Source organism: Urocitellus parryii, unplaced genomic scaffold, assembly GCF_045843805.1.
Source record: "Urocitellus parryii isolate mUroPar1 unplaced genomic scaffold, mUroPar1.hap1 Scaffold_62, whole genome shotgun sequence".
Classification (NCBI taxonomy): Eukaryota; Metazoa; Chordata; class Mammalia; order Rodentia; family Sciuridae; genus Urocitellus; species Urocitellus parryii.
In genome coordinates this window covers 378,397-393,190 of record NW_027554113.1, presented here as the reverse complement: position 1 = coordinate 393,190, position 14,794 = coordinate 378,397, and the positions used below count along the sequence as shown (strand labels likewise).

General features: G+C 34.7%; 1 protein-coding gene across 1 annotated transcript; it reads left to right on the top strand.

Moving 5' to 3' along the window:
- Nucleotides 1-13,089: 13,089 nt before the first annotated feature.
- Nucleotides 13,090-14,307, top strand: LOC144252881 (profilin-1-like). Its single transcript, XM_077794942.1, has 2 exons — nucleotides 13,090-13,114; nucleotides 13,681-14,307. Exons 1-2 carry the CDS (start codon nucleotides 13,105-13,107, stop codon nucleotides 14,169-14,171), a joined length of 501 nt encoding a protein of 166 aa, XP_077651068.1. The 5' UTR covers nucleotides 13,090-13,104; the 3' UTR covers nucleotides 14,172-14,307.
- Nucleotides 14,308-14,794: the final 487 nt, after the last annotated feature.

The following is a 14,794-nucleotide window of genomic DNA, read 5'->3' as shown; positions in this document are numbered from 1 at the left end:
ATTGGACTAGTAATATAGGCAGTAGAGTATCTGAAATGCATTTTCTGTTGTGGTTCTTCCAAACTTGTCAATAATGTGCTGTCTGCAAATACATTGGAGAGACCTAGGCTGAGGACCTGAATAAATGAAGATCTCATACCTGCATAATTCCATAAGAGTTGCTTCATTTATTTTTAGTTTTGCTTTAGGATGTTCACACCATTTAATTTTAGTTATCTCTATTCATTACTAAATGGGTGTGTTAGGTGAAAACTTTTTATCTCTGTTCTTATTTTTAATTTCTTTCAGCACCAGGTTTTATTTTTATTTTTGAAGATATATATGACAGTATAGTGTATTTTGTACATACATGGGATATAACTTATTCTATTTACAATCAGAGAGAACATTTGACATTTGGTTTTTTGGTATTGGCATATTTTACTTGGTATAATAATCTCAGATTCCATCCATTTACCAGCAAATGCCATAAATTTCATTATTCTTTAAGGATGAGAAATACTCCATTGTGTATATATACCACATTGTCTTTAAATTTCATCTTTTGAAGGCCACCTAGGTTGTTTCCATAGCTTAACTATTGCTGGGCTGCTGTAGATATTGATATGGCTGTGTCACTGTAGTATGTTGATTTTAACATACTACAGTGTGTTTTGGTTATATATGTAGGCCCAACTCTCCATCATGTCAGTTTAGGAACTGACTTCCTCAACAAGACTTCTAAATTGCAACAAATAAAATCCAGAATCAACTGGGTTGATAACTGGTTGAATGGGGTTTCCATTCCAAATTTTCTGAGGAATCTCTGTACTGTTTTCCAGAATGCTTGCACAAATTTGCAGTCTCACTAGCAATGTATGAGTGTAACATTATTTTCACATACTCTCCAGCATTTATTGTGACTTGCATTCTTGATAATTACCATTCTGACTGAACCAAGAGTGGAATCTCAATGTAGTTTTAATTTGCATTTTTCTAATTGTTGGGACTTTGAGCATTTTAAAAATATATTTGTTGACCAGTTGTATTTCTTGTTCTATTAACTACCAGTTCAGATTCTTTGCATATTTATAGACATCCTGTGCCCACTAGAAGAGAATATAGGCCCAACTGTATTGGGTTATTTGTATGTTTGGGTTAAGTTTTTTGATTTTTGTCCATGGGGGCAAGTACTAGGGATTCAACTCAAGAGCATTCAACCACTGAGCCACATCCCCTGTCCTATGTTTTGCATTTTATTTTTATTATTTTTACTTATAGATGAACACAATTTATTTACTTATCTATTTATTTGTTTTTTATTTATTTATTTTTATGTAGTGCTGAGGATCAAACTCAGGGTCTCACACCGGCAAGGCAAGTTTCTAACACTGAGCCCCAGCCCCAGCCCTGTTTTGAATTTTATTTAGCCACAGAGTTGTTTAGTACCTCTTGATGCTCCTGTTTCAGCCTCCTGAGCTGTTTTTTTGAGTTTTTTACATATCCACAAGACTAATGTTCTGAGATGCAGGTGGTAAAGATTTTCTCTCATTTTGTAGGCTCTCTGTTCATGTTCCTGATAATTTTCTTTGCTGTGAGAAATCTTTTTACTTTGTTACCTTTCCATTTATTGATTATTGATTTTATTTGTTGCAGTTTAGAAGCCTTATTGAGGAAGCCAACATGATGGAGAGTTGGGCCTATATTTTCTTCCATGGGTACAGGATATCTGGTCTAATGCCTAAGTTCTTGATGTACTTTGTGTTGAGTTTTGTGCAGGAATATGGGTTCAATTTGATTCTGCCATATACATATTTCCAATTTTCTCAGTACAACTTGTTTAAGAGGCTGTCTTTTCTTTCAATGTATGTTGTTGGTGCCTTTGTCTAGTTTGAGATAATAATATTTATGTGATTTCTGTAATGTTTTCTGTGTTCCATTGGACTTTTTGCCTGTTTTGGTGTCAAAACCATGCCATTTTTAGCACTATATTATAATTTGAGATTGGATATTGTGATGCCTGCTGCCTCCTTCACTTTTTTCACTAAGGATTGTTTTGAATATTCTGGGCCTCTTGTTTTTTCAAGTGAATTTCATAACTGCTTTTTCTATTTCATTGTAAAATATCATTGACATTTTAATAGGAATTGCATTAAATCTATAGAATTTTGGTAGTATGGCAATTTTGATAACATAAATTCTGCCAATCCAAGACCATTGAAAATCTTCCATCTTCTAAGGGCTTCTTCAATTTCTTCCTTTAGTGTTTGGTAATTGTCATAAAAGAGGTCTTTCACTTCTTAGATTGTTTCCCAATTATTTTGTTTTTCTAATTTTTTGAGCCTATTGTGATTCATCAGCTGATACATAATTTGTGTACAAGATCATAATTGATTTATGGGTGTTAATTCTATAACCTGCTACTAAGCTGAGTTTGTTTATGAGTTCTAGAAGTTTTGTGGTGTAGTTTTAGAATCTTGTTGTTGGCAAATAGGGACACTTTGAGCTCTTCTTTTTCTATTTATATCCCTTTAATTTCTTTAACCAAACTGCTCTGGTTAGAATTTCAATATTCATATGTTGAATAGAAGTGGTAAAAGAGGGCACCCTTGTCTTGTTCTAGTTTTTAGAAATAATTCTTCATTTTTGTCCATTTGAAATGATGTTAGTCTTGGGTTTTGGGGAATAGAGCTTTTAAAATGTTCAGTTATGTTCCTATTATCCCTCATTTTACTACCATTTTGAACATGAATGGGTGCTGTATTTTGTCAAATGCTCTTTATTCAATTATTGAGATAATTATGTGATATTTTTAAGTCTATTTATGAGTTATGTTTTGATTTTCATAGGTTGAACCAACCTTGCATCTCTGTGATGAACTCCACTTGGTCATGGTGCACTATGTTTTTAATATGTTTTTGTATGTAATTTTTCAGTATTTTGTCAAGAGTTTATGCATATATGTTCATCAGAGATATTTATCTAAAGATTTATTTCATTGAGGTATCTTTGTCTGGTTTTGTTATCAGGGTGATTCTTCCTTCATAGAATGAGTTTGGAAGTGTTCTATCCTTTTCTATTTAATGGAATAATTTGAGGAGTTTTGGGTGTAATTTCTTCTTTACAGATTTGGTAGGAATTGACATAGAATTTATCTACTCATGGAATTTTTTTATTGGTAGCTCCAAATATTGATCCATGAAAAATAAGTGGCTTCAAAAATGCTAGTAGTCTCTGGGCTCAGTAGTACATGCCTATAATCCCAGCAGCTTGAGAGGCTGAGACAGGAGAGGCTGAGTTCAAAGCCAGCCTCATCAATGGCTAGGTGCTAAGCAACACAGTGAGATCCTTTCTCTAAATAAAATAATGAAGCAAGGATGAGATGTGGCTCAGTGGTCGGGTACTCCTGAGTTCAATCCCCAGTAACAAAAAAAAATGCTAGAAATGAGAAAAAATATGAAATTGTATAAATGCCCATAAATCATTCAGGTCACAATTAAACAGAAAAAGAAAACAATACATTTGAACATATATATATATATATTTATATTAGTGCTTTTGTGGTGCCAGCATAGCATCATGAAATTGAGGTACATTCTCTGTGAGTTGGGTACATTTAAAGCTGTTGTCTTCCATTTTTAGTGCTTTTGTTCATCAGAATAGAACATGAGGACATATAAAATGCATACTGAAGCATGCTGAAGAAGTGTGGAGTCTATAAAAGACTTCCACTTATGAGGAGGGTTGGGAAAATTGACATCATATTGTATAACACAGTACTAAATGGACCATCCTGCTCTCCTGGGACCAGATAAACTCTTCTTAATGAAATTTTACAGTCTCAAGAAATTGTAGTTTGGGCTGGGTTTTTTTGGCACAGCAGTAGAGCACTCACCTAGTACATGCAAGATGCTGGGTTCAATCCTTAGTACCACATAAAAATAAATAAAATAATGGTATTATGTCCAACTACAACTAAAAACATATTTTTAAAGAAGTCATAGTTTATAAAATTGTCATCAAAATGTCTTCTACATTTACCTTGCCATGGGAAATAAGACTCAAATTTGAATAGAATGCATGAATTGAAATAATTCTCTTCTTTTGAGTGGTGAATATAAATTCAGCCTGTATCATTTTAACAGTACAATTTTTTTTAAAAAAATCATCATTCATCATCATAGTCATCATCATCTCCATTATAGTTATCATCATCATTATTTATTTCGCTGTTGGGGATTGAAGCCAGAGCTCATACATTCTATGCTATACATTACCACTTATCTCTTTCCTCTGTCCTACCAGTAAATTCTCTCAGAGGAAATGCCACAAGATTCACATTGTTTTTTTTCTTTGATTGTTGTTGTTATATTATTTTGTTTTGTTCTATAATGTAAATGAAGTGGGAAAGATTTTCTTCTCCTATGTGGATAGACAATGTTTGGCTCCTTCTGAAAGCATGAGTGAGTTAATAGTCTATGTAAATATTTTATTATATCAGCTACTACATAACAACTTACTGATACCTTTCTAGTGCTTCTTTCTACATTTACCCATGACAATGTGGTGTGGATAAGAGTATATAAACTCTGAAGGTTGCCATCTTTGAACACTTTTACCCTTAAGGGAGGTAAAGTTTTGTTTGTACCACACATAAAATAGAAAAAGTAGCTGTAAGTAAGATATTAGCATATTTGCTCTCTCCTACACTGGAATGTCTTTGTAAGCCATCTTTCCCTGGTCTGTTTACTGCTTTTCTTTAACTTCTGTAAACATTTTTATATATTTGTTGATCATCTGTATTTCTTCTGTGAAGTTCCTGTTGAATTTCTTTGCTCATTTATTAAATGGGTGGTAGTGTTATTATTAGTTTTAAGTTATTATTATTATCATCATCATCATCATCATCAAAATCATCATCATTATTTAGTTCTTTTTTTAAAGAGAGAGTGAGAGAGGGGAGAGAGAGAGAGAGAATTTTTAATATTTATTTTTTAGTTCTCGGCGGACACAGCATCTTTGTTGGTATGTGGTGCTGAGGATCAAACCCGGGCCGCACGCATGCCAGGCGAGCATGCTACTGCTTGAGCCACATCCCCAGCCCCATTATTTAGTTTTTTATTCTGAAGTTAATGCTTTTTCTGAGGTGCAGGTGGCAAAAGTATTTTTCCTATTCTGTTGGTTCCCTTTTCATGTTCTTGGTGTTTTTCTTTGCAATGAAGAAGCTTCTTAGTTTGATGCAGTACTATTTATTGATAATTGATTTTACTTTTTGCAGAAGAGTCTTGCCCTTCCAGCATCTACTATTGGGAGCATGAAGGCACAGAGAAACTGCTCCAAAGACATTTTCAGAGAATTCTTTCTGCTCTATTATGCAGCAAAAATAGCTTCTATAGTGGGTATGTGCCAATATTACAGGATTCTTGAAACCAAGAGTCTAGGAACTGCCTTGTACCAACAGGGGAATAATTTATTGTCAAAGGAGCAGGGAAATGGTGCTTGCCAGTGTTCTGACAACACTCTGTTCCAAAACAGTGTTGTATGTTAGGACTTCTCTGTTGCACAATGAGCAAGATAGGCATTCTTCTTTGTCGATCCATGGTCAGGCCCACCAATAACTTCTTGTACTTTAGAGATTATATTAAGAAGTCTGTTCCTGAGCTGATATGTTGGAGTTTTTGGCCTACATTTTCTTCCATCAGGAGCAGGGATTCTAGTCTAATACATAAGTCATTGATCCACTTTGAGTTGTGTTTTTTGTGTGGTGAGAGGATTAGGTTTCCATTTAATTCTACTACATATGGATTTCCAATTCTCTCAGCACCATTTGTTGAAGAGGCTATCTTTTCTCCAGCATATTATATTGGTGATTTTGTCTAGTATGAGGTAACTGTATTTATTTGGTTTTGTTTCTGTCTTCTGTTTCATTGGTGGTCTTGCCTGTTTTGTTGCCAAAAACATACTGTTTTTGTCTTTAGACCTCTGTAGTGTAATTGAAGTCTGATATTGTGATGCCTCATGCTTCATTTTTCTTGCTAGGAATTGTTTAGGGTATTCTAGGTCTCTTGTTTATCTAAGTTATTTCATGATTCCATGTTTTCTGTTTCTGTGAAGAACATCTTTGGGCTCTGGAAGGGAATTGCATTGAAATTTTATAGCACTTTTGGTAGTATGGTCATTGTGACAGTATTAATTCTGACTAAGAACATGGGAAGTCTTTCCATCCCCCAAGGTCTTCCTCAATTTTTTTCTTGAGTGTTATGTAATTTTCATTGTAGAGGTCTTTTACCTCTTTTGTTAGATTTTTTCCCAAGTGTTTTTATACTATTTTGAATAGGATAATTTTCCTAATTTCTTTTTTAGCTCATTCTTTATTGGAGAATAGAAACAAAATTGATTGATGAGTGTTACGTTTGTATCCTGCAATTTGATGAATTCAATTATGTTCTAAAAGTTTTCTAGTGAGTTTTTTTTGTGGGGGGTGTTCTAAGTATAGAATCATGTCCTCTTTAAATGGAGCTAGTTTTAGCCCTTTCTTTCATTTTGATATCCCTTTAATTACATTCCTTTGCCACATTGCTCTAGCTAGAGATTAAAGGACCTGATTTGTTCAGCTCTCTGTTTATCATTCAATAGTGAATTTGGTTATTCGGTGTTTTATTCCATTATGATCTGATAGATTGCAGGGTATTATATCTACATTTTGTATTTGCTAGGAGTTTCTTTATGTACTAATAGAAGTTGTGAAAGTGGGAATCCCTGTCTCATTCTAGTTTTTAGAAGAAATTCTGTAGTTGTTCTCCATTTAGAATTATGTTGGCATTGGGTTTGTCATGTATAGCTTTTACAATGTTGAGGTTTGATTCCTTAATTCCTGTATTTTCTAGAGTTTAAAGCATGAATGGATGTGGTATTTTGTCAAAAGTAGATGGTGCATCTATTTGGATAATCATGTGTTCTCATCTCTGTGTCTATTTGTGTGATCAATTACATTTATTGATTTCCATTTGTTGAATCAATTTTGTATTCCTGGGATGAAACTCACTTGGTCATGGTGCACTATTTTTTAAAATATATTTTTGTATGGGATTTAGCAGTATTTTATTGAGGATTTTTGCATCTATGTTCATCAAGGATATTAGTCTGAATTTTTCTTTTTTTGATGTGTCTTTGGATTTGGTAGCAATGTGAGATAGGCTTCATTGAATTAACTTGAATAGTTCCCTCTTTTTTACTTTCATGAAATGATTGAGGAGGATTGGTATTGGTTCTTCTTCAGAGGTTTGGTAGAAATAGGTTGAGCATCCATCTGGTCCTAAGCTTTTCTTTGTTGGTAGAGTCTTGACGACTTCTTTATTCTCATTATTTGCAATAGATCTGTTTAAATTTTCTATATCCTCTGGTTATAGAAGGGGACTTCATGTTTCCAGGAATTTACTGATGTCTTTAAGATTTTCTAGCTTATTTGGATATAGATATTGAAAAATAGACTCTATTTATGCTCTGTTACAGTAGTGTCTATGCTGATATTTCCATTTTCACCATAGATTTTAGTACTTTGCATGTTTCTCTCTGTGTTAGGTTGGCTAAAATTTACCAATTTTGTTTATTAAAAAATTGATTAATTTCTTTTTCAATATTTGATTTTATCAGTTTCATCTTTGATTTTTATTATTTGCTTTCTTTTGCTGATTTTAGTGTTTTTCTCTAGGTCCTTAAAATGTAATGTTAGATTATTTGCTTAGTAGTAAAAGAAATAAAGAGTAAAGAGAGAACAATGGAATTTGATTATTTGTAAGAGAAACGAGAGATATAGAAACAAAGGGAAATAAAAGATTTGAAACAGAATAAAAAGCCAATGCAAAATATGCTAATTGAAATCTTTAACCCTCAGAAACAGATAATGGAAAAAATAACTATGTTTAACAATGGCACAAATGAAGAACCAGAAACATATGTAGATGTGCAAATGTATAAATATTCATCATACATCCATCTGTACACAGAGAAAAACTAAAACAACAATAACAACAACAAAAATAAAAACCTGGTTTGTTACTGAGATTATGTGCTTGTTGTCTGTTCCAAAGTATCTTTCCATATCTCAGTTTCCCTTCTCCATGGAATGGCATGGGGAGCTGTGAGAAGTGCTGTCAGCTGCATCTCCATGATAAGGGTTATGCTGCATTGTACAAGATATACTCAGGGAAGGCAGTGAGGTCCAGTATTTTCCCCAATTGTTTTATTCCATGGGAAGTTACTAGGCATAAATAAATAAATGCACACCTCGTACTATACCTCACTCTTCTCCTCAGGGCTACATTCATGGGATAGTGAAGCCAATCCTTTACCATTCTGTATTTCCAGGGCACTGTTCTTTCTGACATCCTGAGGTCTGCTACCAAGCACCAAGAACCATCAATACTGCTCAATGAGATTTTGAAGCCACTGCCACTGGTTTTGGGCACTGTTGTGTCAAGGGAAGAGAGGAGGATAGGCTCTTTTTGGCTTATCTGACTTGCATTACCTCCAGGAAAAATACTGTCCATGCCAGGAATTTTACTGATTTGCTAGGCTCAGTTTAGGCCTTGTGGCTGGTGTCTGGCAGATTTATGTATCGGACTGAGCCTCAACACATGGATCTAAGTTCTCAGTCTGAGTTGGAGCCACTGCAGTAACAGATGTTTAAATATATCTCCAGCTTCTGCTACCTGTACATAGCAGGCAGACTGGTGGTGACTTTCATTCCACAGTTTAATGAGTAGAAAAACTTGAGTCTGCCCAGGGCAGGCTTGACCCCTGGTCCCAGATTCTGCATTCCAAGACTGTCTGCAGCACTTTTGTTCTTATTATTATTATTATCTTTTTTTAATTTTAGGTGGACACAGTATCTTTATTTTATTTTTACATGATGCTGAGAATTGAACCCAGTGCCTCATGCATGCTAGGCAAACACTCTACCTCTGAGGCATAACACTAGCCCCTTGTCTTCAGCACTTTTCAGTCTTTTCCGTCCTCATGTACTGATTTCCCCCACTCACATCAGAACCTAAGCTTCAGTTCTGTTTCTCATCTTCATCTGATGCACCCCAAATTCCCCAGTTTTCAAGGCTCTCTGTCCAATATTGAGTATCAGGGGCATGCTTTAATCCCCACCTCACAGAGAAGTGATTTTCTCACTCTCTGAATCCCATGTCATGGAGCTGTGAGAAAAGCCACTTCCTGCTTGTCTCCCCTTGTTTGACACTGATATCTTTATCCTATTTTATGTGACAAAGATAAGGTTTTCTTTCATTTTTACAGCTTTTAGTAAAGATTAAGGTTATGGGACCAATAATTTACTTTTAAGTATCAAACTTTTATAATCCCCATGTTTCTTCCTTGCATTTGATAAGTACAAAGTGGGAGACATAGGAATTTTTAATGCATTCATTAATTACCTGTCAGAAATACAATTAATATTAATTCTAAAAATTTCTCCAATATGGGTCTGGAGGAATATTTTATAACAAAACATCAGTGTCATAAGCTTTTAATATTTTTATTTCTATTTTGATTAGATATATATTTAGACAGGCCACTGATTGAGATTCCTTTTAATTTAACCTTATGTCAGGAATCTGTATATTTAAGGAATGTAGACTTCAAGTTTGGAGACTGCCACTGATTTTTGCAGAAGAGAAACTGGGAAATGGATTCCCAGAGGAAGGAGGACATTTACATAATAGTTAGGGAAACAGAGGTACAAATACCAAGACTCTGCTTTTCTGGCAGTCTTTCCCCTTGAGAGTCTGTAAAGGTTTTAAAATGCTTCCTAGTTTATGAGGACTTGAATAAAGTGGGAATGACACAGGAAAAAAAATCAATTTTATAATTTATTTCAATGTGTCTGAAAGATGTATTCTAATAACATTTAGAATACATCTTTCAGACAAATTTTGTAGCTTTCAAAATTTTTTTAAAGTTCCAGAGAACTCTTTGCACTTTTTATGTATAAAGGGATTGGATAGTGTATTATTACTGGTGATTTCCATGCTGAATAACAAAGACCGACATTTTCAAGCCACCTTGCTTAGTATTTGACTCCTGGAATTCCAAGATAGGAAACTGTGCATTTTGCTACCTTGTCTTGAGTTATCAGAGGTTTGTTTCAGTTCAGGTGGAAGAAAAATGCCAGCTATTACATGGATTTTAAGTTCAGTCTTCAAGACAAGCAATTTGCAAAAATAAATTATTATCAGGTTCTGCTGATTTATTGGCTTTTTCTCTGAATTGGAACTAAGAGTGCCTTCATTGAATATTTTATAGATTCACAGCAGTAGAGACAGAAAGAGGTAAATACGAGCTATTTTTTTTAAATGGAGGTCATATTTTAATTATGCCAATCAAGAAACACCATTTATTTAATAAATTATACCTTAACTTTAAACAGAGTTTACTTTAAAAAGAAAACTACTCACCTGTTTTTTTATACATTTTTGCTCTAAAAATCTACTAAAAAATCACATCCAGGTGATTGCTGCTTTGCAAGGGTTGAGAGCAAGTATAAAGCTCATAATAAGGTAAAGTGATGTTTTGTAAAGCTCATGTTCTTGCTCTGAATTTTGTGTTTTAAGATGTTAATGCTGAAAATGTAGCTATATTTTTCTTACATTTTATATGAAAATTTACTAATAATCCATTTTAAAGAATTATGTTGAATTTTTTAAAAATGTTTTTTTGTATCAATGTTCTCTTAAGTACTTGGGGGTCCCGGGGGTAGGAAGGAATGATAGCCTGGGAGATAAATAGTAACAGAAAAATTGCAGCTTTCTAACTGCAGAAAAATATAATATTTTAGTCAAGGATTTTTGGGTCAGTTTATATTACTGTGGTTTTAAATCATTCTTACATGACTTACAATATCCATTCCTAAATTAATTTTTATAGAATTGTGGAATTTCCCTGGTGCCATTAGTTTGGAATGTATAATATACATTGCATATAACTTTTCTTTTTTCACTTGGACCCTTGATGTTTTGGTATCATAACATTTAAGGAGACTTGTATTCTCTATTTCACTCCTTGGCTCTGTATTTATACTAAAGTAATATTGCGAATTGTGGCAACCCAGTAATCTAGAATCTATATCTTAATACTTGCATTAAGAAGGGCTTACATATCCATACATTGAGTCTTTCCACTAAAACTTTCAGTAATTTTAAAAACTATAAGTAAATAGCAGATAGATTAGAAGAACATAAGGAAGTACTAGGTCCTGACTAGAACAAATTAAATTCCATGCTTTTATAATTATATCCTAGTATATAAATTCTATTTTGATGTATAACTGAAAAGAACCAATAAAAATTCTCAAAAAAATATCAGGTAATGAAATTTTCTAAAAATTTACTCTTCATCTAATCGAAGATTAGATGGCATGTGCAAAGTAATAACCAGTTTAGAAGCAGAAACTCCAATAATTGAAATACTTTAGTTTCAGAATTGTTGTTTTTTCATTATACTTTCTTAAAATATCCAAATTCTATGTCACACTCTGAAATTTCAAATTTTAGATGTTTCTATATTTACTTAAATGTTCATTGCAAAACATTACTATTTTATAAACTATTCTAGGTTAGGAAATATATTTGAAAATATCCTGGAGCAGCTAAAATAAGGTTAAATGTAAACAACATCTTTTGTTTTTGAATAACTTTAATTTTATTTCAGTTATGAAGATCCAAATATTATGTGAGTAAGAAGGGTGTAATTTTTATTTGGGGGATAAAAGTATAGAGTTATCATACTCTATTCCATTTAGAATGCTATTATGATATTATTCATAACTTAACTGAGCTCATTTGGCTTGGAAAAATGCACTATTTCTAGCAATTGGTGTTATATACTTTGTTGAACATGAGTAAATGTGGATAAAATAAATGTCTACTTGCTGAAACGTCATATGTAATATAATATGCATGAGATAACTAGTAATTAAGTATATTGAATTCAAAAATATGCTTTAATTTTTCATTCTCTATTAATATGTTGGATGTGAAAGTTTTGAGCAAGTTATCTCAAATTGGTGCTATAAAGGAAGAATAAACAAGTTAGAGTAATGTCATAAATGTGTTAGTAGGAACAACAATATCCTCCAAGCCTTCTCCAAATTTGAGTTTAAATTTGGACTTCAGATGAAAATTTGTAGTTTCTTCCTTCTTGCTTATCCTTTAAAAAACAACATATTCCACTGTCTTTTGTTACCTATGTCAAGCAAACCTGGTGATGTGGTTAGCAGCACCACCTGGTTTATTAAGAGATATTGTATTGTTTTATATCTTATTGTTTTGTTAATTTAATTATATGAAGGTACTGGAATAAAAAGAATATATATATATATATATCCCTTTCTAAAACAATAACCTACTCTAATGCCTAATTTTCCCTGCAGAAAACATTCTTCAGTGTCTTTTCATTGTGCCATTTCTGTCACTTTGGTTTGGTTATTGAGTTAGTGTTTCTGTTTAGTAACTCTGTGTGGTTTTTATTCATTGATATCACCCCAGAAGATGGTTTTTGTCATTTCTCTTTCTTTTGAAAGCAGCAAAATTTGTATAATCATTTATCTTTAGCTATTTAACACATAAGATGGACAAAACTTATACTGTTTATGAATACAGTCAATCATCTTTGATACTCTAAAAGCTCATGTCTTATGAGCTTTCCCCTCAAGAGGTAATTCATGCCAATATTAAGTCATAAAAACACATTAAAATATTACCTAAAATTTCTCATATTGTTAGTCTTTTTCAAAAGTATTCTAAATAAATATGGATATGATTTTTATTCTATAACATTCAACTTAAAAATAGTATAATGTATTTCAGTATTTGTGTAAAAATCAATTGGAGACAAGGGGAGTGACATTTTGGAGATATCTCTGTCATGGCTCATAATCCTTACCCCATTAGTGAGAGAATTTTAGTTTGAGTATACATCAGAATGCTTATTCTGTTGTAACCTGCAGTAGTGGAGAACATTAATTACTTTGTCAACTTTGGTTCTTATTATATTTTATTTTTTTTTTCTTCCTAGAACATCCCAGAAGAAGGAAAAGAATTAATTGAAGCTTCCAGACAATCCATGAAGAATGGTAAGATATTTGAAGACTGCCTGAAATTCTGATACTTATTGACTTTAAATTACAGAATTTTGGCCGTTCCTTCCCTTCGGAGGAGGTGGGGGAAAGAGGAGTCGTTCTGTTTAACCCTGGGTTCCCCGAACTCGCTTTAATTTGCTCAATTTGCATTTTGCTAATTATTCCTCCTTTCTCTTTTACATTCTCTGGCTCACCCCTTTCCCCTATACCAAAGTCTAGTTTGTAGTCAATGCCGACTGGGGCAAGACCTAATCTTGTCTTTTCCCCCGCCACCCCCCACCCCCAGCCATTTTCATAGCTTTCCATCGAACTCTGCAAATTTTGCAATAGGGGGAGGGATTTTTAAAATTGCATTTGCAAAGTTAGGTATCTGGGCAGACGGGGGGAGGGAGAGAATGGGGAGCAGGTCCTGCCCCTACCGCCTTTGCAAATAAAAATCCAGAGGGGGGGGAAGAGCAGGAAGTGGCGGTGCGAGGGCTGCTGCACAGCTAGCAGAGCTGCGGTCCGGATGGTAGCGCGTGCCCCGAGCCCCGAGCTCTCCGCCTTCCCCCGCCCGCCAGTCCGAGGCAGCCCGAGCCCAGCCCGCGGCCCCAGCAGCAGCTCCGAGAGCAGTCCCAGCAGCAGCGCCATGGCCGGGTGGAACGCCTACATCGACAACCTTATGGCAGACGGGACCTGTCAGGTCGCGGCCATCGTGGGCTACAAGGACTCGCCCTCCGTCTGGGCCGCCGTCCCCTGGAAAACCTTCGTCAACATTACGCCAGCTGAGGTTGGTGTCCTGGTTGGCAAAGACCGGTCAAGTTTTTTCGTGAATGGGCTGACACTTGGGGGCCAGAAATGTTCTGTGATCCGGGACTCACTGCTGCAGGATGGGGAATTTACCATGGATCTTCGTACCAAGAGCACCGGTGGAGCCCCCACCTTCAATGTCACTGTCACCATGACTGCCAAGACGCTAGTCCTGCTGATGGGCAAAGAAGGTGTCCACGGTGGTTTGATCAACAAGAAATGTTATGAAATGGCTTCCCACCTGCGGTATGCCCAGTACTGACCTCTTCTGTCCCTTCCCTCACCACTCCCCACAGCTTTTGCACCTCCTCCTTCCCATACACAGACACCATTTTTATTTTTTGGGCCATTACCCCACATCCCTTATTGCTGCCAAAACCACGGGCTGGGGCTGGGGCTGGGCCGGGGCTGGATGGAAAGATACCTCCCCCTTACCCATACTCCTCCTGTGTGTGGTTGGAAAAATTTTTTTCTCATTTTTTTTGTGTTTTGGATTTTTTGTTCTTTTTTTTTTGGTTTTGTTTTTTTCTGAATAAAAAAGATTCTACTAAAAAAATTACAGAATTTTATATACTGTTTATTATGTTTTTACCGTCAGAAGTAAAATATGACATTGGGAACCAAAAGAGTGGAAACTTACCTGTCAACAGTAAACCTACCAATCAAAGAAGGAAGTAGTTGAAACCACACTTGTGCAGGCAATCAGAATAAAGAATGATTGTCCTTCCATTCCGTCACCTGATTCAAAGGTAATGTATTTTTTTAAAAAAAATTCTTTGCATTTTTTTTTACATATCATCTTCCATGATGACAAACATGCTAGAAAGAAATAAGGCTACCAGGTTATAGTAGAAAACAAGGATAGCAACAGATGAGATATATTTA